The sequence below is a fragment of the Bufo gargarizans genome, chromosome 10, assembly GCF_014858855.1.
Source record: "Bufo gargarizans isolate SCDJY-AF-19 chromosome 10, ASM1485885v1, whole genome shotgun sequence".
In the NCBI taxonomy this organism is placed as follows: Eukaryota; Metazoa; Chordata; class Amphibia; order Anura; family Bufonidae; genus Bufo; species Bufo gargarizans.
Genome location: NC_058089.1, coordinates 78020294 through 78045039, shown reverse-complemented (window position 1 = coordinate 78045039; position 24746 = coordinate 78020294). Strand labels below are relative to the sequence as shown.

At 44.9% G+C, this 24746-nt stretch overlaps 1 protein-coding gene across 2 annotated transcripts in view; it reads left to right on the top strand.

The window, feature by feature from the left end:
* LOC122920263 (serine/threonine-protein kinase D1-like) overlaps positions 1–24746 on the top strand; it is a 141061-nt gene that overhangs the window by 102371 nt on the left and 13944 nt on the right. For both annotated transcript variants that reach the window (XM_044269636.1, XM_044269637.1), the window contains exons 11-16: positions 8054–8318; positions 15729–15757; positions 17514–17586; positions 17865–17971; positions 19589–19750; positions 20263–20361. In XM_044269636.1, the coding sequence (XP_044125571.1) occupies positions 8054–8318; positions 15729–15757; positions 17514–17586; positions 17865–17971; positions 19589–19750; positions 20263–20361 (735 nt within the window). The remainder of the gene's footprint in view (positions 1–8053; positions 8319–15728; positions 15758–17513; positions 17587–17864; positions 17972–19588; positions 19751–20262; positions 20362–24746) is intronic.

Here is a 24746-nt window from a genome sequence, read left to right as displayed (position 1 = left end):
GCGCAGCTTGCCCCTGATGTAGTATATGGCCAAAAAATAAACAGACTATTGCTGGTTAAATGCACTTGGTGTGACAGCTTCACCCTGATGTAGGCTTTAGCCAAAAAACAACCACACCATTGAGGGTTAAATGCACTTGGTGACAGGCGCAGCTTGCCCCTGATTTAGTATATGGCCAAAAAATGAACAGACTATTGCTGGTTAAATGCACTTGGTGTGACAGCTTCACCCTGATGTAGGACTTTAGCCAAAAAACAACCACACCATTGAGGGTTAAATGCACTTGGTCGCAGCTTGGATGCACTTGGTCGCAGCACCGCACAAGACACAAAATGGCCGCCGATCACCCCAGAAAAAAGTGACTGACAAACGGTCTGGGCAGCCTAAAAACAGTGAGTGAGCATTTGAATTTCAGCAGCTCAATGATGCACAGCTGCAGATCGATCGATTAAACAAGTGAAGTCCTTTGGAGGAGTTAATCTGCCTAATCTCGCCCTACTGTCGCATCCGCAACCTCTCCCTACGCTAATCAGAGCAGAGTGACGGGCGGCGCTATGTGACTCCAGCTTAAATAGAGGCTGGGTCACATGGTGCTCTGGCCAATCACAGCCATGCCAATAGTAGGCATGGCTGTGACGGCCTCTTGGGGCAAGTAGTATGACGCTTGTTGATTGGCTGCTTTGCAGCCTTTCAAAAAGCGCCAAGAAAGCGTCACAAAAGCGCCAAGAAAGCGACGAACACCGAACCCGAACCCGGACTTTTACGAAAATGTCCGGGTTCGGGTCCGTGTCACGGACACCCCAAAATTCGGTACGAACCCGAACTATACAGTTCGAGTTCGCTCATCCTTACTGCTGACATGAAGCCAGATTCTCTGTTACGGGACCTCCCTCCTCTGCCTGTGTGCTGGGCCTAAATATCTGACAATGGACTGTTGCAGTGGTGGCTGACGTGAAGCCTGATTCTCTGCTATGACATGCAGACTGATTCTCTGCTGACATGAAGACAGATTCTCTGTTACGGGACCTCCCTCCTCTGCCTGGGTGCTGGGCCTAAATATATGCCAATGGACTGTTGCAGTGGTGGCTGACGTGAAGCCTCATTCTCTGCTATGACATGCAGACTAATTCTCTGCTGACATGAAGACAGATTCTCTGTTACGGGACCTCTCTCCTCTGCCTGTGTGTGTGCTGGGCCTAAATATATGCCAATGGACTGTTGCAGTGGTGGCTGACGTGAAGCCTGATTCTCTGCTATGACATGCAGACTGATTCTCTGCTGACATGAAGCCAGATCCTCTGTTACGGGACCTCCCTCCTCTGCCTGGGTGCTGGGCCTAAATATATGCCAATGGACTGTTGCAGTGGTGGCTGACGTGAAGCCTGATTCTCTACTATGACATGCAGACTGATTCTCTGCTGACATGAAGACAGATTCTCTGTTACGGGACCTCTCTCCTCTGCCTGGGTGCCGGGGCCTAAATATCTGAGAATGGACTGTTCCAGTGGTGGGTGACGTGAAGCCAGATTCTCTGCTATGGGACCTCTCTCCAATTGATTTTGGTTAATTTTTATTTATTTAATTTTTATTTTAATTCATTTCCCTATCCACATTTGTTTGCAGGGGATTTACCTACATGTTGCTGCCTTTTGCAGCCCTCTAGCTCTTTCCTGGGCTGTTTTACAGCCTTTTTAGTGCCGAAAAGTTCGGGTCCCCATTGACTTCAATGGGGTTCGGGTTCGGGACGAAGTTCGGATCGGGTTCGGATCCCGAACCCGAACATTTCCGGGATGTTCGGCCGAACTTCTCGAACCCGAACATCCAGGTGTTCGCTCAACTCTATACATAAATCAATCTTTCGTTTCTTCACTTACCACTGTTTTCCTTGAGTTTTCCCCTTAGTTTTGAATCCTACATTATGAGGATCTTCTCAAGATGGCTCCTCTGCCAGTTCTCTGAGGCCAAAACTGCATTCCCTCAGGGCACATACAAACTTGCTGTAGCCAGCAGCTTCCTGCCAGCCAATCAGATTGGATTACTGAGAGACACGCCTCCTCACTCTGAAGCCTAATGCATGCATGCAGTGTGAAGGACCGCCCCTCTGTCTTCCTAGCAGGAGACAGATGAGCCATAGCAACGGTCTTTTAATGGACCAGTGGAAAGGGACAGGAGACATTAATGAAAGCTGTTATTATAAGGTCATTACAGAGCTTTTGGCAATCATTGACAGACTAACTCAGGTATACATGCCTAGTTCTATTCTAATAAAAAAAAATATGACAGTTATCCTTTAAAGAAAAAAAACAAAGGTGGAGAGGGGTCTAGAGAGGGTCAGGGCTAGCAGATTAGCAGAGCCACTGAAGGAAGGCAGAACTGCATGGTGTCAAGGGGCCTTAGGCTACATTTACATGACAGTGAAAATAAGCCATGTTATGGCCATTTTCAGACCCAATAAATGTCTATGGGGCTATTCATATGGCCGTATTTTTGGCCGTTTTCGCAGCCAGATGGACCTCATTGAAATTAATAAGACCAGTTTTTAATAGCCTTTTAGACAGGATTGCACCTGTCTAATGGTAGTTAAACACGGTTACAAAGGGCTTTTCATGGGATAAAAAAAAAATAAAAAAAAAAAATCATCTACTTGAATGTGCAAGTGTCCCTGCGTGTTCAAGTGTATGAGGTATTTTTATTTTATTCAAGCAGGATGTGGGCCAAAGGAGGGCATTGATAATACTGGGGCCCACTAAAATGGGGGCAGTATTAATACTGGGAGCCATTGAGGGAGGCATTATTAATACTGGGCCCCACCATGATTGGCATTATTAATACCATTATTGGGGTCATTATTAATACTCGGGACCACTAAGAGAGACATTATTAATACTTGGGGACACTAATAGGGCCATTAATCATAGAAGGGGCATTATGGGGGAAATCGTGCATATGGAGGGCACTACAGGGGTTGGGAGTAAAAATTTATAAAAAATAAGCCAATTGAATGAAAAATGAATTTAAAATTGCCGCTTAACCACTTCAGCCCCGCTAGCTGAAACCCCCTTCATGACCAGAGCACTTTTTACACTTCTGCACTACACTCCTTTCACCGTTTATCGCTCGGTCATGCAACTTACCACCCAAATTAATTTTACCTCCTTTTCTTCTCACTAATAGAGCTTTCATTTGGTGGTATTTTATTGCTGCTGACATTTTTACTTTTTTTGTTATTAATCGAAATGTAACGATTTTATTGCAAAAAAATGACATTTTTCACTTTCAGCTGTAAAATTTTGCAAAAAAAACGACATCCATATATAAATTTTTCGCTAAATTTATAGTTCTACATGTCTTTGATTAAAAAAAAAAATGTTTGGGCAAAATAAAAATGGTTTGGGTAAAAGTTATAGCGTTTACAAACTATGGTACAAAAATGTGAATTTCCGCTTTTTGAAGCAGCTCTGACTTTCTGAGCACCTGTCATGTTTCCTGAGGTTCTACAATGCCCAAACAGTAGAAAAACCCCACAAATGACCCCATTTCGGAAAGTAGACACCCTAAGGTATTCGCTGATGGGCATAGTGAGTTCATAGAACTTTTTATTTTTTGTCACAAGTTAGTGGAAAATGATGATGATTTTTTATTTTTATTTTTTTCTTACAAAGTCTCATATTCCACTAACTTGCGACAAAAATTAAAAAATTCTAGGAACTCGCCATGCCCCTCACGGAATACCTTGGGGTGTCTTCTTTCCAAAATGGGGTCACTTGTGGCGTAGTTATACTGCCCTGGCAATTTAGGGGCCCAAATGTGTGAGAAGTACTTTGCAATCAAAATCTGTAAAAAATGGCCTGTGAAATCCGAAAGATGCACTTTGGAATATGTGCCCCTTTGCCCACCTAGGCTGCAAAAAAGTGTGACACATCTGGTATCGCCGTACTCAGGAGAAGTTGGGGAATGTGTTTTGGGGTGTCATTTTACATATACCCATGCTGGGTGAGAGAAATATCTTGGCAAAAGACAACTTTTCCAATTTTTTTATACAAAGTTGGCATTTGACCAAGATATTTTTCTCACCCAGCATGGGTATATGTAAAATGACACCCCAAAACACATTCCCCAACTTCTCCTGAGTACGGCGATACCAGATGTGTGACACTTTTTTGCAGCCTAGATGTGCAAAGCGGCCCAAATTCCTTTTAGGAGGGCATTTTTAGACATTTGGATCCCAGACTTCTTCTCACACTTTCGGGCCCCTAAAAAGCCAGGGCAGTATAAATACCCCACATGTGACCCCACTTTGGAAAGAAGACACCCCAAGGTATTCAATGAGGGGCCTGGCGAGTTCATAGAAATTATTATTTTTTTGCATAAGTTAGCGGAAATTGATTTTTTTTGTTTTTTTCTCACAAAGTCTCACTTTCCGCTAACTTAGGACAAAAATTTCAATCTTTCATGGACTCAATATGCCCCTCACGGAATACCTTGGGGTGTCTTCTTTCCGAAATGGGGTCACATGTGGGGTATTTATACTGCCCTGGCTTTTTAGGGGCCCTAAAGCGTGAGAAGAAGTCTGGAATATAAATGTCTAAAAATGTTTACGCATTTGGATTCCGTGAGGGGTATGGTGAGTTCATGTGAGATTTTATTTTTTGACACAAGTTAGTGGAATATGAGACTTTGTAAGAAAAAACAAAAACAAAAACAAACAAAAAATTTCCGCTAACTTGGGCCAAAAAAATGTCTGAATGGAGCCTTACCGGGGGGGGTGATCAATGACAGGGGGGTGATCAATGACAGGGGGGTGATCAATGACAGGAGGGTGATCACCCATATAGACTCCCTGATCATCCCCCTGTCATTGATCACCCCCCTGGTAAGGCTCCATTCAGACGTCCGTATGATTTTTACGGATCCATGGATCGGATCCGCAAAACACATGCGGACGTCTGAATGGAGCCTTACAGGGGGGTTATCAATGACAGGGGGTGATCAGGGTGATCACCCCCCTGTCATTGATCACCCCCCTGTAAGGCTCCATTCAGACGTCCGTATGATTTTTACGGATCCATGGATACATGGATCGGATCCGCAAAACACATGCGGACGTCTAAATGGAGCCTTACAGGGGGGTTATCAATGACAGGGGGGGGATCAGGGAGTGTATATGGGTGATCACCCCCCTGTAAGGCTCCATTCAGACGTTCGTATGATTTTTACGGATCCATGGATCGGATCCGGAAAACACATGCGGACGTCTGAATGGAGCCTTACAGGGGGGTGATCAATGACAGGGGGGTGATCAATGACAGGGGGGTGATCAATGACAGGGGGTGATCAGGGAGTGTATATGGGTGATCACCCGCCTGTCATTGATCACCCCCCTGTAAGGCTCCATTCAGACGTCCGCATGTGTTTTGCGGATCCGATCCATGTATCCATGGATCCGTAAAAATCATGCGGACGTCTGAATGGAGCCTTACAGGGGGGTGATCAATGACAGGGGGTGATCAGGGAGTGTATATGGGTGATCACCCGCCTGTCATTGATCACCCCCCTGTAAGGCTCCATTCAGACGTCCGCATGTGTTTTGCGGATCCGATCCATGTATCCGTAAAAATCATACGGACGTCTGAACGGAGCCTGACAGGGGGGTGATCAATGACAGGGGGTGATCAATGACAGGGGGGTGATCAGGGAGTTTATATGGGGTGATCATGGGTGATCAGGGGTTCATAAGGGGTTAATAAGTGACGGGGGGGGGGTGTAGTGTAGTGTAGTGTTTGGTGCGACTTTACTGACCTACCTGTGTCCTCTGGTGGTCGATCCTAACAAAAGGGACCACCAGAGGACCAGGTAGCAGGTATATTAGACGCTGTTATCAAAACAGCGTCTAATATACCTGTTAGGGGTTAAAAAAATCAGATCTCCAGCCTGCCAGTGAGCGATCCCCTGTCATGTGAATGTAGCCTTAGGTATCAGAAAACTATTATAATAAAATCACAAAATTGATATAAAAAAACTGTTAATAGATACAAAATAAATAATCATAATTCACATACCCATTCTGATGAAGATAAATTGCACACTTGCTGAATGTATGCAATGTACAAAGAGTAAAGGGTAAAGCTACATCCAACACAGCACCACCTTTTTCAGGCTCAGCAATCTATTTATAATGTTTTCCTTATGTAAACAGAGTCGCATGTTCCACTTGTGTGGCAGGGGATGACAACGTGTCAGTTGCAATCAACAGGTTGCTCAACAAATAGTTTGCAGTAGATTGCAGGCTGATTTGATCTTTATGGATGAACTTGAAAGCTGCTAACTGGGGAGCCATTGATTCCATGCCCCTCCATTCACCCTTGTAGACCACAGCCTACTTTAGACCCACAGCCTTCTAGAGAGCATGTTTCCAGTGTGGGCAACTGCAATGTCTGTGCCAACCTGCAGATGCACACCACTCCCCAGCATCCTCAGTCCACGGAATGTAATGGCTGTATAGTTTGCCTTTTAAGGCATCTGATCAGTACTGTATACTCCTGCCTGTCCTGTAGCCCTGAAAATAAATCCAGGGGCAGTGTTTTTTAAGACCCCAGCAACACCCCTGATAACTAACACACTGTGTTCCCCCTGTCACAACTCTGTGCCAAGTAGATCTCAATATTCTCCCAAGTTACAACAGTAGACCAGACCTCCACCTCTCTGATGGATGTGGCTCATGCTTACATATCCTTTGGAAGTGTTATGATAACCCAAAACGGAAATCATTTCATAGCTCAAAATGTACTTTGTGTAAAGTTATATCTCACATCAAGTATAGCCTTTATTGTATTTAACGGCTATGTACGCCTTCGGTGGCAATTTTTTTTATCATTGCATTTTACTTATTTTGAGCTAAAAATCTTTTTTTCAATTGGTCTTTATAAAAAAAATTGAAGGATTAACTTTTTCTAGCTGTGTGATAAACCTTATCTCTAAATTACTAAAAGGTCATAAACACTTATTTGAGCCACATTCTTATCAGTAAGATATGAATTGAGCTATAATGAGTTTTTATAAGGTCAGAGATCAAAAATAAGCAGCCTGTCAAGTGAGCTGCCTGATGGACCAGAGTGAAAATTCAGATCCTGCTGCTAGAAAAACTCAAGGCTGCACAAAGATAGTGGTTCAAAATTTGTATTAAAGACCAATTGAAAAAAATATATTTTATGATTGAAATGAGTACAATGCAATAAAAAAATGCCCCAAAGGTGTACATAGCATTTAATGGCAGAATTCATATCAAGGTCACCATTATTACAGTTAAGATCATTGTAATAAGATTTGATTATTATCTACTATATATAATGGTAAATTATAAATAACATGGATTAAAATAAAACCACTTGCAATAAAAAAAAATATATTAGTGGTCCCTCAATGGACTCAGGATATCTGCAACTTATAATTGTCTTTCCTGGGCCATTCTATGTTGAAACTAGACTCAGCATACAATGCCTCAAATCCAACCAATCAACATGGCCATGTAGTAGCTCCTCTTTACAGTATAGTGTAGTACTGCTTGTCCTGTACTGCCCTCTGTCTGTGCCAGGGTGAGCTGCTGCTTTGGAGAGCAGTTAAAGGCAGCTTCATCATATTTTTCTGGTACACTGTGTACTTGAAGATTCTTCTGTCTTCATCATAAAACATGAGTTACAGCTTCCAGCATTATCTGTCTTGTTTATCTGCTTACTTTTCTTAAATCTTCATTTTCTCTTATTTTGGTATACCATTTTGGGGCTTTGGAACCAATTACCAGTTTTATATACAGTTTTGGACACCAGTTACAATAAGTTTGAGGAAAGAAGGAAATCTGGTTTTATTTTATGTGAAATGATATTAAATAATGTTGTCTAATTCAACAGTTTGTGTAAATGTCAGAGAATTTCATTGTGAAAGCTTATTGTATTGTATGCAAAGTGCAACATTTTCTAAGAACCTGCTCTATGAGACAATATAACACTAGTCATAGATTTAATAGTCAAAAACCCTAATATGTCCAATTACATTTTAGGAACTGCCTCTTTCTGATATTCTTCACATTGAGGCTTTTGACAAAAATGTCAATGGCCTGAGTAAAGATGGAGAGACACCACACTGCTTTGAGCTGTTGACAGACACCTTGGTGTATTACGTTGGGGAGAGACGTCCTAATCCACAGTCTGGTTACAACCGTGCAGATTCTGGAGATACCTGGTATAGAATGATTCGTCAAGCCTTGATGCCTGGCATGAATGAGAGCACACCAACAAAGGATTTGGCTCAGCCAAGCATTCCAGGTGAGATGATCATCCAAATCAGTTAACATAGGTTTATTACATTAAAGTGGATATGCACCTTAGATTTTGCCCTAATTAAGGACAATTACTCCAATAGAGGTTCTCTGGGCATCTAGAACCCAAATGCAGCTGAATTGGCTTCCTATGAAACATTGACCCTAGTGCATTCTGGGAAATGAATGCCTAAATTGCAGTCACTGATGATTTCCCTGCTTCACAACTCTCCATATAACGAGTTCCAAGCTGTATTTTGAGTCCCTTTTGTGAAAAAAAAAACCCTTCTTAGATTGAAGCATCTGATTAAGGACTCATGCACACGACCGTTGTGTTCCGTTCCGCAAAATGGGGTTCCGCAAATTGCGGTCCACAGCACGGGCACGGGCTTCACACGTTTGTGTGAACGAGCCCTAAGAAATACTGAGGTTAATTAAAGTGGTTGGCCACTTTATCATTATTTTCTCAAATGTGCTAGAAACACTTACTAATATATTGTTATTAGCACATCAGTATGAATGTCCATCTCTGAGAAGCATCGCCCCTTTTTTAGTGCAGTCTTCTACTAGAAGTTCTTCTGCTCAGTGTTACCATCTAAAACATGGCTGCTGATGGAGCGGTATGTGGGCTAATAAATCAGTCTGCAGTGTCCATTGAAAAACACTAGCTAGTTTCCCATGTGCATTAGTTTGCAATAGAGGATGGAGCATAAAACACAATAATGTTGCAAAAAAAGTTATTACATACCTGTGCTAACAAATGATATACTGTGTTCCAAGTTCTATATCAACATAAATGATACAGAGTGTAGAACAAGTAAAGTAAACTTTCTCGCTCGTATCATTGGGGGACATAGAACCGTGGGTATAGCTGCTGCTGCCACTAGGAGGCGACACTAGGCTGAAAAGTGTTAGCTCCTCCTCTTCCGGCTATACCCCCTCCAGGCTGAATAGAGCATATCAGTTTTTAGCTTAGTGTCATAGGAGGCAGATCTCCCTGCTTGCAGGGCGGCTTCCTTTTGTTATTTTGTCTTTTTCCCTTTTTAGGTAGGGGAAACAGAGTCGCCTAGCCTCTCTGTCTACCCCGTGAGCAACGCCGGGTGTTCGGACACCGCTCGACCTCCCCAAAGAAGCAAAGGTGGAACAGGGTAGCCTAGCTCCCCTGCTTCCCGCCAGCCAAAGGTTACCCTGGATCCGGCAAGACCTCCCCGCCATTCCACTCTCCTGCCACTTTGGGTGCCAGCTGCTGAAGAGGTGACCGCTCTAGGCTTGTTCCCCGGGCTGCTATGGGGTCTCTGCGATCGTTCCCCAACCGTGGAAGTGCATCGCGGTCGGCCGTGGGTGGCAAATTTAGGCCGCAGCTTCACAAGAAATGTAGGCCGCAAGTCGCCACCTACCTCTAGGATGCAGGGGGCGGGGCTAGGCTTCCCACCATGGCTCCGTGGGAGGACCCTTTACATTCCCCGCGCTGATTCAGGCTGCCTCACTCAGCTCACGCTTCTACTGGGAACACAGGACCGGCAATCTCCTGCAAGCTGGTAGGACGGTTACACCCCTTTCCAGCCATGACCATGTCGAACCCACTAGCAACCCTCGCCACCAAGACCTGGGATCTCCTGGAAGCTGGTAGGACAGTTTCTATCCCTCTCCAGCCCTGCAACCAATATTAGATTCAGTTAGGCAGCCATGTCCGAACCCACAAGCGACCCCTGCATACACCAGCTGCCACTTATTATGCATTACTAAATGCAAAATTAAGTTCCTTCGCGGCCAGCCAGACTCTGTATGCTCCGCATGCTGTGCACTCAGATAGGTTCTTCCGCCCTGACAGTGTGGAACCAGACTATCCAGGGCAGTGGGGGACCTATCCAAAGTATCCAAATCCATCCTCATGGGTCGTTTGGTTGATAAATCCCCACCTTCCTCGGGCAAGCAACTTAGGGGCAGACCTTCGCACAAGCAGCCCAGAGCAGGACATCATTCCTCCTCTGACGCCACAGCATCTCCACCCCCCCTCCCGGGCCACAATTGCATGCATCCTCCCTCCCAGGGGAAGTTCTGTCCGACGGGGGAATTGGGGACTCAGACTCTGATATGGATCCGGAACAATCTTCCAAGATTGCTTCCATGGTGGACAGCCTAGTTACTGCTGTCCGGGACACCTTCCAGGTGCAGAATGACTCCCTCTCCACGAGAAAAAGCTTTAGAAAAGTCACATCAATAGTGCCGTGACTTTTCTAAAGCTTTTTCTACGTTTGGGGGGTCCCTGAGGCCGGGACCTGACACCACGAGCACCACCGCCAAATAATGGTTTTTTTAAAGTAAGTGGTGCTGTCCTATTCCATTTTTCTTGTTCCCTCTCCACGAGCCACCAGGGAGTGTCCTTCTCCGCTCCATGCAAACTCATAAGGCCTTTCCCTTACATGACGACTTTTCGGTTATCATTGCCAAGGCGTATGACTGTCCAGATTGTCGCTTTACCACGTCCAAGCGACTTGATCTACTCTATCCCTTGGATTGGGTAGATAAATGGTCCTCTCCTCCTAAGGTGGATCCTCTCGTTGCACGTCTCGCCAAACATTCTGCCATTCCTGTGGCCGATGGCTCATCCCTCCAGGACCCCATAGATCGCTGTATGAAGTATTTTTCTAAGTCCATTTTCGCGGCAAGTGGCTCAGCACTTTGCCCCATTTTTGCCTTTGCCTTGGTGGCTAAGGCGGTCTCGGAATGGGCGCTCCGGTTAAATCAGGACTTGGCGGCGGACATCCCTCTAGCTGAGCTCAAGTCTTTGGCCTTGCAAATCTCACAGGCAGGGGAGTATCTCTATGATGCTTCCTTGGATGCTAGTGCATTGGTTGCCTGCTCATCGGCTCTCACTGTAACCTTACGGCATGAACTGTGGCTTAAGGTTTGTGCAGCGGATTGATCGTCAAAGCATTCCCTTACAGGCCTTACTTTTTTCCAGCTCCCGATTATTCGGGGCCCGGTTAGATAAAACTCATCTCGGAGGCTACGGGCGATAAAAGTACTCTCCTCCCACAGGGCAGATCCAAGCGTACATTTGCTCTAAGCCTTTAAATACCCGGGCCCATTCCTTTCGCCACTCCATGCAAGACCAGAGGAAGAAGACATTCTTTAGGCCTCAACCAGCCTGTCGCCCCCGCGAGCACAGCCCGCTAGTCCCTCGGCCAACAAGCAGTCCTCCGCATGAAGAAGTGTCATCTCCTTCTTTTTTCAGGGAGTTTGGCAGGCCCACACCAGATGCGTGGACGCTCGAAATCGTAACCTCGGGTTACAAGATAGAGTTTGCTTCTCCTCCTCCGGAAAGATTCTTTCTGTCCCAGCCCCCCAGGGGTTCAGGTCGGGCTGTCGCCTTTTGCCACGTGATTCGATCTCTCCTCGCTCGAAGTGTGAACTCCCCGGTCCCCGGTTCCCTTGGCGGAACAATTCACAGGTTTATATTCAAACCTATTTGTGGTCCCCGAGAAAAAAGGATCTGTTCGCCCGTTTCTGGACCTCAAGTTGCTGAACCGGTTCTTCCGGATTCAACGCTTCAGAATGGAGTCCCTTTGCTCTGTCGTTGCTTCACTGGAGTGAGGCGAATTCCTTTCTTAGATTGACATTCAGGGCGCGTGCTTACACGTCCCCATTGCCCCGGCGCATCAGCGTTTCCTCCGCTTTGCACTAGGGTCCCATCACTACCAGTTTGTCGCCCTTCCTTTTGGATTGGCAACGGCACCGTCAGTCTTCACGAAAGTGCTCGCTCCTCTCCTTGCCCTTCTTCGTACCAAGGGCATCACCTTGGTTCCCTATCTGGATGACATCCTGGTCAATGCAGCGACCTTCGGTCAGCTCGAGGACAGCCTACGTATTACTCCAGACTCCCTGGCATGCTTTGGCTGGCTGGTAAACTTCCAGAAGTCTTCCTACGTCCCACCAGGCGGGTCACTTCCTTGGCACAGCCGCGGCGTTAGTTCGCCTCCCTCTGGACCAGCGGATAGCCCTTCTGCGGTCGGTTTGCCTTCTCCTCCGGCACAGGTACCCGTCAACTCCGGGCCATTCATCTAACCCTTCTCCATTGGGCCCCTCTCCTGAGGGGCCGGCCGATCCGGATCCAGTCAGACAACGCCACGGCGGTGGCTTATATCAATCACCAAGGGGGAACCTGCAGTCAAGCGGTAAGGGAGGAGTCGGCCAAATTCCTGCAGTGGGCAGAGACACATGTACCAGCTCTATCGGTGGTCTACATTCTAGGAGTGGAGAATTGGATGGCACATTTCCTCAGTCGGACGACCCTGGACCCGGGAGAGTGGTCTCTGCACCCGAAGGTGTTTGTCTCTGTGGGGGCCAACCGGAGGTGGACTTGATGGCATCCAGGCTCATCCGCAAACTCCCCACCTTTTTCTCTCGAACAAGAGATCCCCAGGCATGCGCCGTAGATGCACTAGTGGCACCATGGGACGGGTTCTCTCTATTGTATGTATTCTCTGCTCTTCCTCTCCTGCCCCGAGTCCTGCGCAGGATCGGGATGGAGGGCATCAAGACGATTCTCCGGAGTGGCCCCGTCGCGCGTGGTACACCGACATCCTGCTCCTTCTAGGAGACACGCTGTGGCCTCTTCCGCTCAGAGTCGATCTTCTATCTCAGGGTCCTGTCTTCCACCAGCATTTAGAGTCGCTACGTTTGACGGCATGACTGTTGAAACCACCATTCTGAAGCAACGAGATTTCCTTGACAAGGTCATCCAAACCATGATTAAGGCCAGGAAACCAGCGTCATCGGAAATTTATTATAGGACTTGGAGGTCTTTTTTGCGCTTTTGTGAGGAACGTAGCCTCCCTCCACTACGCTTCTCACCATCCTTCCCTTTCTGCATTCGGGTCTGGATTTGGGTCTGGCTCTTAGTTCTTTAAAGGGACAGGTGTCGGCGCTGATAATTTTTTCCCAGCGTCCGTTAGCAGGACAGGCCCTGGTTAAGACCTTTTACAAGGGGTGGTTCACACTGTCCCTCCATAAAGCCCCCCTTTTGCCCTCTTGGGACCTTGTCCTCAGTACCCTCCCATCTGCTCCTTTGGAGCCTCTAGTCACTGTTTCCCTCCATATTACTTCCTGGAAGGTTGCATTCCTGGGGGCAATCAAATCCATCTGGTGCATTTTGGAATTGGCAGCACTTTCTTGTAAAGAGACTTTTCTTGTTTTCCATCAAGATAAGGGCTGTATCACACGAGCGGATGCCGTGCGTGACATCCGCTGCATGAATGACAGCCAAGACCCGATGCGGACAGCAGAAGCACGGAGCATTAACATGATTGATAATGCTCCGTGCCTCCCTGTGATCTCTTTACTACGAAATCACAGTGAGATAAAGTTGTCACTGTGATTTAGTAGTAAAGAGATCACAAAGAGGCACGGAGCATTATCAATCATGCTAATGCTCTGTGCTTCTGCTGTCCGCATCGGGTCTTGGCTGTCATTCACGCAGCGGATGTCACGCACAGCATCCGCTCGTGTGAAACAGCCCTAAGGCAGTGCTTAACCCGGTACCGTCTTTTCAGCCGAAGATAGTCTCTGCCTTTCACGTCAACGAAGACATTGTTCTCCCTTCGTTCAGCCTCTTTCCCTCACATCCTAGGGAGCGAGCTTTCCATCAGCTGGATGTGGTTTAGGCTCTGAGGATTTACCTGTCCATTTTAGTTCATTCCGCTGTATGGACTCCCTATTCGTTGTTCCTGAAGGTCCCCTCAAAGGCTTGCCAGCCTCTAAGATGACGATGGCCAGGTGGATTCACTCGGCAATTGCTGAGGCATACAGCTCCCGGGGTAAGGCACTGCCCCTCAGTATCACGGCCCACTCGACCAGGGCGGTGGGCGCTTCCTGGGCTCGTTTCCACCATGCTTCCGCTTCATAGTTGTGTAAGGAAGCGACTGCAGAAGCAGTGTCTTAAGCTTCCGCGAGGACATTTTCCATGGGCTTGTGGTTCTTCCCTCCCCGTGGACTGCTTTGGAACGTCCCACGGTCCTGTGTCCCCAAATCAGACGAGCAAGAAAATGAGATTTTTGTGAACTCACCTGTAAAATCTCTTTCTCGCTTAGTTCATTGGGGGACACAGCTCCCACCCATTGTTTTCTATATTGCCGCAGACGATAGTGGTTGGTTGCCGGTAGTATCCTCAGTTCTGGTTCGATCCTACTGGCATTAGTTGTGTTATGGGTTGCTTCATGTATGTTTTTCTCCTACTCCTACTGCTTGGGCACAAACTGATACCTCCTCCCCTGCCGGCTATACCCCCTCTAGCCTGGAGAGAGCACAACACTTTTCAGCCTAGTGTAGCCTTCTAGTGGCAGCAGCAGCTATACCCACGATCCTGTGTCCCCCAATGAACTAAGCGAGAAAAAGATTTTACAGGTGACTTCACAAAAATCTCATTTTATTGTACGCCCAAATCACATGATTCAGAATTGAATGAAAAACATGTAAAACTCTAATAAAACACCAAAACAAAGGAATTACTACTGAAGCATAAATTCCTGCCATGATAAAAGGATATGGTGTTTGGTACAAGGCAAATATTCAAATAATTTTGGGGTAATGTAACTGTCATATCATTTCATCTGTAGGAAAACATTATAAGGGTTAATTTATTATTTATTTAAGCCGGTCTTTGATATCTCTGCGCTGCCAGAGGATGCTCTTAAAGGGGTTCTACAGTTTGTTTTAACTGATGATCTATCCTCTGGATAGTTCATCAGCATCTGATCGGTGGGGTCTGACACCCAGGAGCCCTGCCGATCAGCTGTTTGAGAAGGCAGCGGCGCTCCAACAGCGCCACGGCCTTCTCACTGCCGCAGGCCCAGTGACGTCACGACTAGTATCAACTGATCTGGGCAGGGCTAAGCTCCGTTCACTTGAATGGAGCTTAGCCCCGCCCAGGCAAGTTGATACTAGTTGAACTTGTGACGTCACTGAGCCAGCTGCCTTCTCAAACAGCTGATCAGCGGGGGTCCCGGGTGTCGGACCCCTGCCGATCAGATCCTGATAATCTATCCAGAGGATAGATCATCAGTTAAAACAAACTGTAGAACCCCTTTAATTTATGACATGGTGCAGGCCTTGTTAAGAATTTGACGCTTCCTCCATCAGTCTATGTGTCTAGATTAAAATCTACTGACAGGAGGGCTGCATAAAAACACCATGTGTGACTAAATTTTGGCTCACAGGCATTTAGAAAGTCTAACAGGAGGTCATGCGACCTTTTAACAACAAAAACTGGAAAAGACAGTCATGATAAATAACCCACATAGACTCCTAGAACATAATGCCAGTGTCATGTGGTTTTGTTAGTATATATTTCAACAGTAAATACTTTGCATGTGCCTAGTTGGTATTGATTTTTCATGTATCTCCTTTTTTTTTGTAGGAGCTTCTATTCAACCACAGCATAATTTGGTGAGTATATTGTATAATAACTACAGTGTTTAGACATTTTCACTTCCTGTTAGCAGTTTATGGAATTATGGTTAAAGAGAACCTGTCACATTGAATGTGGTGTCTGACCACCAGCCAGCATTTAATAGGGCAGAAGGAGCTGAGCTGAGTGTCGCATAAGGCATTAGGCCTCTCCCTCTTCTTCCCCTCCCATCTCGAACATCACAGATCCAAGCCTGCTTGAAGCCCTACTGGACAAATCCCACTCTACGACACAGCATCATTGCTGACATCATTTCTACAGGGCAGGGTCCAGGAGAATGAACGGAACACTGCCCTCAGAGGCAAAGACATTGATGATGATTTGTCCACAAGGCAGAGCCTTACAATCCTCACCGCACCTCAGATGTAGACGTGAGGTCATTGGGAGAGGGAACCAACACAGTGGAAAATGTCATGTGACTGCGATGGAGTGCAGGAATACAAGGCATTACAGATAAATAATCTCTCTTGGTAAATTATGTTGTTGCTGACAATTGACACTAAAAATTACAAAACCAGAATACCCCTTTAAGCTGGAAATACACATGTACTAGCTAATATCCAAGATAATTGGAAATCTAGCACCAGAATTTTAAAATGTAATGCCATATTTTTTATGCCATATTCGTAAAATACAGTTTACATCCAGCTACTTAAAGGGGTTGTCCGAGTTCTGAAAAAAAATAATATAGCACAGAAAATCTGATATATAACTGAGCTAAGCAAATTTTATGCAAAAAATATATATATATTTCCTCATTTCCATTTACATGCAATAAAAACTATCTCTGCCCTTCCCCCTGCTCTGCTATGGGAGTGAATACAAGACCTGCCCTGAGTGACATGTCTGCCTGCTGGGAGACTCTGCAGCATGTTGTATGTGTAGGACTACAAGTCCCAGCTGTATAATGACACTGCTAAGGGAGTGGATACAAGAGCTGCCCTGAGTGACATGTCTACCTGCTGGGAGACTCTGCAGCATGTTGCATGTGTAGGACTACATGTCCCATCTGTATAATGACACTGCTAATACACACAGGATCTCCCCCCTACCTTCTTGTGCAATGCTCTCTCTAGTATATTGCCCAGCATTATCTCTTCACTGCCTGCAAAGCTGTGCAGCTGGAGGGGTTAAGAATTCTAGCAGAGAGTAGACGGCAGTGAAGGGGGGGGGGGGGGTGGCCAGCACAGTGACGTCTCATTTACAGGCTTGTAAACGACCTTTATCAGAGCAGGGAGAGAAGCTGACATCACAGGTCATGTGACCCTCTGTGAAATCTGAGAAACCAGGCACTGCAGATAAAGTGAGTGAATTGGAAAGCTGTTACATTTACTTAGTTAGGAACATAGAAAGAACAAAAAAATAACTCAGATAACCCCTTTAAGCCCTAAATCATAGCTGCTCAAAGCTTCTACTTGTTATCCTACAAGTGACCTAAACAATTTTTTTTGTATGCCAAAATGCTCCCGTCAGAATATCTCTATAGAGGATAAACTGACAGCCAAAACGAGGCTACATTTTTCACAATATCCCAACTCATGTCTACCAATATAAGTAATAAATATACTGTTGGTTACATGTTATTTTCCTTGGTATCTTGGTTATTTATGATTAACACAACATTACTGTTACTAGCACAGCCCTTCCTCTGCTACCATGATTCCTACGCTTCCATCAAACATTTTAGGGCTATACTTTACTATTTAAAGAAAATCTTTTTTTTTTGTATTTCAGGATATCAGTCATATGTATCAGATCTTCCCGGATGAAGTTCTAGGATCAGGACAATTTGGCATTGTCCATGGAGGTAAGAAATTTGGAGTATTTGATTTTGTGAAGAAAAAAATTTTAGTCATTAAGTTTGGGGAAAGTTAAATACATTGTCAACACTTTAAATTGTTCATGAGCGTTCTACTGCCCGTCATGTAGTCATTATGGAGGTATCAGCAAATATACAGCTATAGTAGGATTATTTTTTACTGGTATATTATGGTGCACGTTTTTTTAAATAGAGATGTATAGTTACATTTATTTATGTATTGGCCTTGCTTTTATATCGTTTCTTAACTTTTTTTTTCTTTTTAGGAAAGCATCGGAAAACTGGGAGAGATGTTGCAATAAAAATCATTGATAAGCTTAGATTTCCCAGCAGGCAAGAAAGTCAGCTAAGAAACGAGGTGGCCATACTGCAGGTATAACGATTGCATAGATAAACCGCCATGTTACTGTCTAGTGATGAGCAGCATAGGCAATATTCATTTTTGCAATATTTTTCACATTTTTGGTCTAATATTCGCCATAAATTCACAAATTCTAGAATTCGTGATCTCCAGTCATTATTTCCTTGATTGTGAAAATCGTCAATGTAATATGCGCGTATTGCGCGCTCACTACAGACGCGGCTCACTTTTGCTACATTTTTCAAGCTGCTAGAAGTTTGCACAGCACAGTAATTCCTATCACACTACCTAACACCATGCACTGGAACCTATCAGCTACACTATATCACTATCTAACCTACACTGACTATCTCCCACTAACTATCTGTATTATATATATATATATATATATATATATATATATGACTTAACTATGTAATGTAATTGAATAAGGATCCAGATGACTCAGCAAAGCACAGAGCAAAGCAATGTCACTGCTCTCTCTCAGAACCGCAAAAAAACAGCAGAAAATGGCTGCTGGGGAGGTTCTTATATAGTAAGGGGTAGGCAACTTTCCTATTGGTTGCTAGGGATGTTGCTAAGCTCTGACAAAGACATTGTAGCCTTCTCATTTGCCCACAAGCAAGAAGCAGGAGGGTACTGATGAAAAAAAATCTAGACTATTCACGATTATGAAGATATAGCACTATATTCTACATCTTCGCAAATTCTCGAAGTGCCAATATTCACAATAAAAATTCTCGATTAGAATATTCGCAATGAACACTATTACTGTCATGCACAAATAAATCTGTGTATCCTCTAATTGACACTGTTACCTTCCATAACCAATCCACAGTAGTACTGTAGTATAGTTTGTATATACTCAAATGATGAAAAAAATGCGACCAGTATGCCACCAGCAGACAGTACATGGGTTGGAAATGCCTAAAGAAAAAACATTGCCCCTAAACTGGGAGGAATTATAATCCTAGATAGCCACACCATCAAACGCTGAAATATCATGCTAGTCCAGTTTGGTCAAATAGGCCATCAGATTTGAATAGGCCATCAAATAAATTTGGTCCAAATTGAAAGTGCCCCAATTTCCCTGAAATGTTGTGTATGACACTCGGTGGTCTCTTAGGACTGTATTCTAAGCATTTGTGATGTCAAAGTGACAATGACATATATGGCTATGGGTAAACAGATGGCAGCGGTGGTAACAAACACACTGCACTGTCAGATTGGGTCCAAAATGTATCCCTTTTTGGTGGAAGATGCCTTCTTCTCTGTCTTTTGAACTGTAAAATAGCAGCTGCCATTTTGTGTGGTTCGTTTTGGATGGATCCCAAAAAACTAAGATTAGTTGGAAACTGTAGTAAATGTAAAATTCTGTTTGATAGTATAGATTATTATATCTGATTTGATGGTGGTTCAACACCCCGCACCCCCGCCGATCAGCAGTTTGTAGAGGCCTGTAAGCATAGCGACTTCTTAACTTCTTCTTCGAGTCCAGAGCACGGAGAACTCCATACTTTTGCATCCTCTACAGTTACAGCCCTGGTCCTATACCCACAAATTTAATTAATACCAGAAAGAGAATGCATAGTTGCCATACTTCATAGGAATACGTCTTATTTTCTTTAGAACTTGCGCTGCCCTGGTGTTGTTGACCTTGAAGCTATGTGTGAGACCCCTGAACGTATTTATGTGGTCATGGAGAAGCTACATGGTGATATGTTAGAAATGATCCTGTCCAGTGACAAAGGTAGACTTCCTGAAAGGATCACAAGGTTTATTGTGACTCAGGTAAGGTTTTTGTTACAATTTTCTATATAAATTGTTATTCTAGTATCAGAACCGTAGTTGTTTAGGTAATAAACTTATAAACCAGCCCATTTTAATAAGAATATCTTAGTATTGTTTAGTATTACTTAGTATTAAATTTGCAATTTTTGAGAGTAATTAGAAAAGTGGGAGTTGGATACAAAAGGAAGTAGTTTAGGTCGGATTCATTAGAAGGAATAGGAGGAAATAGTTCAAATTTTGGTGCAAATCTTCGGGCACACATAAGCATAATTTCCTCACAGGTAGGCAAAAGTGAGCCAAATTTATTGTCTTTTTACAAATTGAACTGATGTCACCCCAAATAAAGCCAGTCTTTGTAAATATGGACCATTGGGCTATAAAGTGGAATAAAATATAAAACCATATACACAGTACAACATTCCTTATAAGCATATGTGTAAATAAACATAAATGTGAAGTTCAGTAAAATGCCTCTAAAAAATATTACTCAAAATGCACTTTTTTTTTTATAGATATTGGTAGCTCTCCGCCACCTTCACGCAAAGAATATAGTACACTGTGATCTCAAACCGGAGAATGTTCTCTTAGTAACAGAAGATCCATTTCCACAGGTAAGAATAGTAGCGAATAAAAAGGCTTGCTGAGTAACAGTTGTCATAGTGTGAATGCGTATGGTCTTGTGTATGAAGGTTCCTATATTAATCTGTCTTTGAAATCACCAACAAAGGAAGAAATGTATTTTTTCAAGACAATCTTCACTTTACAAGGGTTGGCCTCAGTGGTGTAGTGCACAAACCGCTGAGACCAGTAATTGTGATGTGGTATACGGCACATCACTGCTGCAGCCAAAACAATATGTCCTGCCTGCAGCCTAGTGCAGAGGAAGAAGTGGTAGCGCTGGATTGAAGGAGGCTTGGTACGGTTAGCTTTGTTATTGTTTTAACACCCTCCACACAGTTTTTCACCCTGCACCCTGCCAATCAGCTCTTCAACAATCGCTCCAGCACTGGAAGCAGACAGCTTCATCTACTTTGTCTATGACGGAGCTCGTCACTGCACCTCTGCTCCCATTAATTTTCTGAAGATGTAATCCCTATAAAAATATATCACAACTTTTGAAGACAATACTATGAAAATGAATATATAGAAATTACAGTATGGGGAAGAGAGCACTACTTCACTTTCTTAAAATCAGAATGAAATTAAGGATGCATAGTTTGTAGTGGAGTTTTTCTGCACTTGTGACATTTTTCCCCTGTTTTTTTTGCTGGAAAAACACCAGCTCCAGATGTTAGATGAAATGCAGGACTCATGAGTGTTTTTTTTTTTTTTTTTGCGCCTGGAGGGTTTGTTAATTAGGTGGCATTTTTGTCTTTCTTGCTTCTTTTCAAAAATGTAGCATGCATCACCATCTAGGGAAAATAGGGGAAAAAGCATCACAAAGAAAATGCTAGACTCACGCTGTGCAAAATACACCATTAAAAAAATCGACAGCATTAGGCTAGTTTCACGTCTGCGTTTATAAGTCAGAGGGACAGCCTGACGGAATTCACTTTATCCAGCATAGCCGGATAGGGCCACACACCACCAGCTCACCTATGACTACAATGGGATCCGGCGGTATTCTGGACGGTTTCCGGCATGAGTACTGGGTTTCGGCCAGACAGAAAACATCAATGGGATCCGGCAGTGAATTGCAGCATCTAGCTATACTGGATATAATGACATCTAGTGAGCAGTTCCTCTTTAAAAATGCAGATATGAAAGTAGCCTTAGGGTAGGTGCACACATAGGTTTTGGCAATTTTTTTTGGAAGCAAAACAATGCAGTCAAGCTAAAAAAAAAAGACTTGTAAAAATGCATAAATTTGTGAATGCACCCCAAAGGATACTTGATTATCAATTATTATTTCCCCATGGAATGTGGCTGTACTGCAGATAATCAATACAACTGAATGAGGGAGAAACAACTGTGACCAATGTTAGGGTCCGGCCACACGGTCTGGTGTCCTTGGAAGCCAAAACCGGGAGTGAACTAAAAAAAAGAGGAAAAGTCATATTTGTCCTTTATACTTTCTCTCCATTTATGACCCACTTCTGATTTTGTCTTCCAAATCTGCATGCAGAAACCTGACCGTGTGGCCATACCCTTGTAGACTGACGCAAACAAGCACCAATTGCATGTTTATCATAGAGTGTGACTTGTGATTAGAGTTGAGCGAACACCTGGATGTTCGGGTTCGAGAAGTTCGGCCGAACATCCCGGAAATGTTCGGGTTCGGGATCCGAACCCGATCCGAACTTCGTCCCGAACCCGAACCCCATTGAAGTCAATGGGGACCCGAACTTTTCGGCACTAAAAAGGCTGTAAAACAGCCCAGGAAAGAGCTAGAGGGCTGCAAAAGGCAGCAACATGTAGGTAAATCCCCTGCAAACAAATGTGGATAGGGAAATGAATTAAATTAAAAATTAAATAAATAAAAATTAACCAAAATCAATTGGAGAGAGGTTCCATAGCAGAGAATCTGGCTTCCCGTCACCCACCACTGGAACAGTCCATTCTCAGATATTTAGGCCCCGGCACCCAGGCAGAGGAGAGAGGTCCCGTAACAGAGAATCTGTCTTCATGTCAGCAGAGAATTAGTCTGCATGTCATAGCAGAGAATGAGGCTTCACGTCAGCCACCACTGCAACAGTCCATTGGCATATATTTAGGCCCAGCACCCAGGCAGAGGAGGGAGGTCCCGTAACAGAGAATCTGTCTTCATGTCAGCAGAGAATTAGTCTGCATGTCATAGCAGAGAATGAGGCTTCACGTCACCCACCACTGCAACAGTCCATTGGCATATATTTAGGCCTAGCACACAGGCAGAGCAGAGAGGTCCCGTAACAGACAATCTGGCTTCATGACAGCAGAGAATCAGTCTGCATGTCATAGCAGAGAATGAGGCTTCACGTCACCCACCACTGCAACAGTCCATTGGCATATATTTAGGCCTAGCACACAGGCAGAGCAGAGAGGTCCCGTAACAGACGATCTGGCTTCATGTCAGCAGAGAATCAGTCTGCATGTCATAGCAGAGAATGAGGCTTCACGTCAGCCACCACTGCAACAGTCCATTGGCATATATTTAGGCCCAGCACCCAGGCAGAGGAGGGAGGTCCCGTAACAGAGAATCTGTCTTCATGTCAGCAGAGAATTAGTCTGCATGTCATAGCAGAGAATGAGGCTTCACGTCAGCCACCACTGCAACAGTCCATTGGCATATATTTAGGCCCAGCACACACACAGGCAGAGGAGAGAGGTCCCGTAACAGAGAATCTGTCTTCATGTCAGCAGAGAATTAGTCTGCATGTCATAGCAGAGAATCAGGCTTCACGTCACCCACCACTGCAACAGTCCATTGGCATATATTTAGGCTCAGCACCCAGGCAGAGGAGGGAGGTCCCGTAACAGAGAATCTGTCTTCATGTCAGCAGAGAATTAGTCTGCATGTCATAGCAGAGAATGAGGCTTCACGTCAGCCACCACTGCAACAGTCCATTGGCATATATTTAGGCCCAGCACACACACAGGCATAGGAGAGAGGTCCCGTAACAGAGAATCTGTCTTCATGTCAGCAGAGAATTAGTCTGCATGTCATAGCAGAGAATGAGGCTTCACGTCAGCCACCACTGCAACAGTCCATTGGCATATATTTAGGCCCAGCACACACACAGGCAGAGGAGAGAGGTCCCGTAACAGACAATCTGGCTTCATGTCAGCAGAGAATTAGTCTGCATGTCATAGCAGAGAATGAGGCTTCACGTCACCCACCACTGCAACAGTCCATTGGCATATATTTAGGCCCAGCACCCAGGCAGAGGAGGGAGGTCCCGTAACAGAGAATCTGTCTTCATGTCAGCAGAGAATTAGTCTGCATGTCATAGCAGAGAATGAGGCTTCACGTCAGCCACCACTGCAACAGTCCATTGGCATATATTTAGGCCCAGCACACACACAGGCAGAGGAGAGAGGTCCCGTAACAGAGGATCTGGCTTCATGTCAGCAGAGAATCAGTCTGCATGTCATAGCAGAGAATCAGGCTTCACGTCAGCCACCACTGCAACAGTCCATTGGCATATATTTAGGCCTAGCACACAGGCAGAGGAGAGAGGTCCCGTAACAGACAATCTGGCTTCATGTCAGCAGAGAATCAGTCTGCATGTCATAGCAGAGAATGAGGCTTCACGTCAGCCACCACTGCAACAGTCCATTGTCATAAATTTAGGCCCAGCACCCAGGCAGAGGAGGGAGGTCCCGTAACAGACAATCTGGCTTCATGTCAGCAGAGAATTAGTCTGCATGTCATAGCAGAGAATCAGGCTTCATGTCAGCCACCACTGCAACAGTCCATTGGCATATATTTAGGCCTAGCACACAGGCAGAGGAGAGGTTCATTCAACTTTGGGTAGCATCGCAATATAATGGTAAAATGAAAATAAAAATAGGATTGAATGAGGAAGTGCCCTGGAGTCCAATAATATATGGTTATGGGGAGGTAGTTAATGTCTAATCTGGACAAGGGACGGACAGGTCCTGTGGGATCCATGCCTGGTTCATTTTTATGAACGTCAGCTTGTCCACATTGGCTGTAGACAGGCGGCTGCGTTTGTCTGTAATGACGCCCCCTGCCGTGCTGAATACACGTTCAGACAAAACGCTGGCTGCCGGGCAGGCCAGCACCTCCAAGGCATAAAAGGCTAGCTCTGGCCACGTGGACAATTTAGAGACCCAGAAGTTGAATGGGGCCGAACCATCAGTCAGTACGTGGAGGGGTGTGCACACGTACTGTTCCACCATGTTAGTGAAATGTTGCCTCCTGCTAACACGTTGCGTATCAGGTGGTGGTGCAGTTAGCTGTGGCGTGTTGACAAAAGTTTTCCACATCTCTGCCATGCTAACCCTGCCCTCAGAGGAGCTGGCCGTGACACAGCTGCCTTGGCGACCTCTTGCT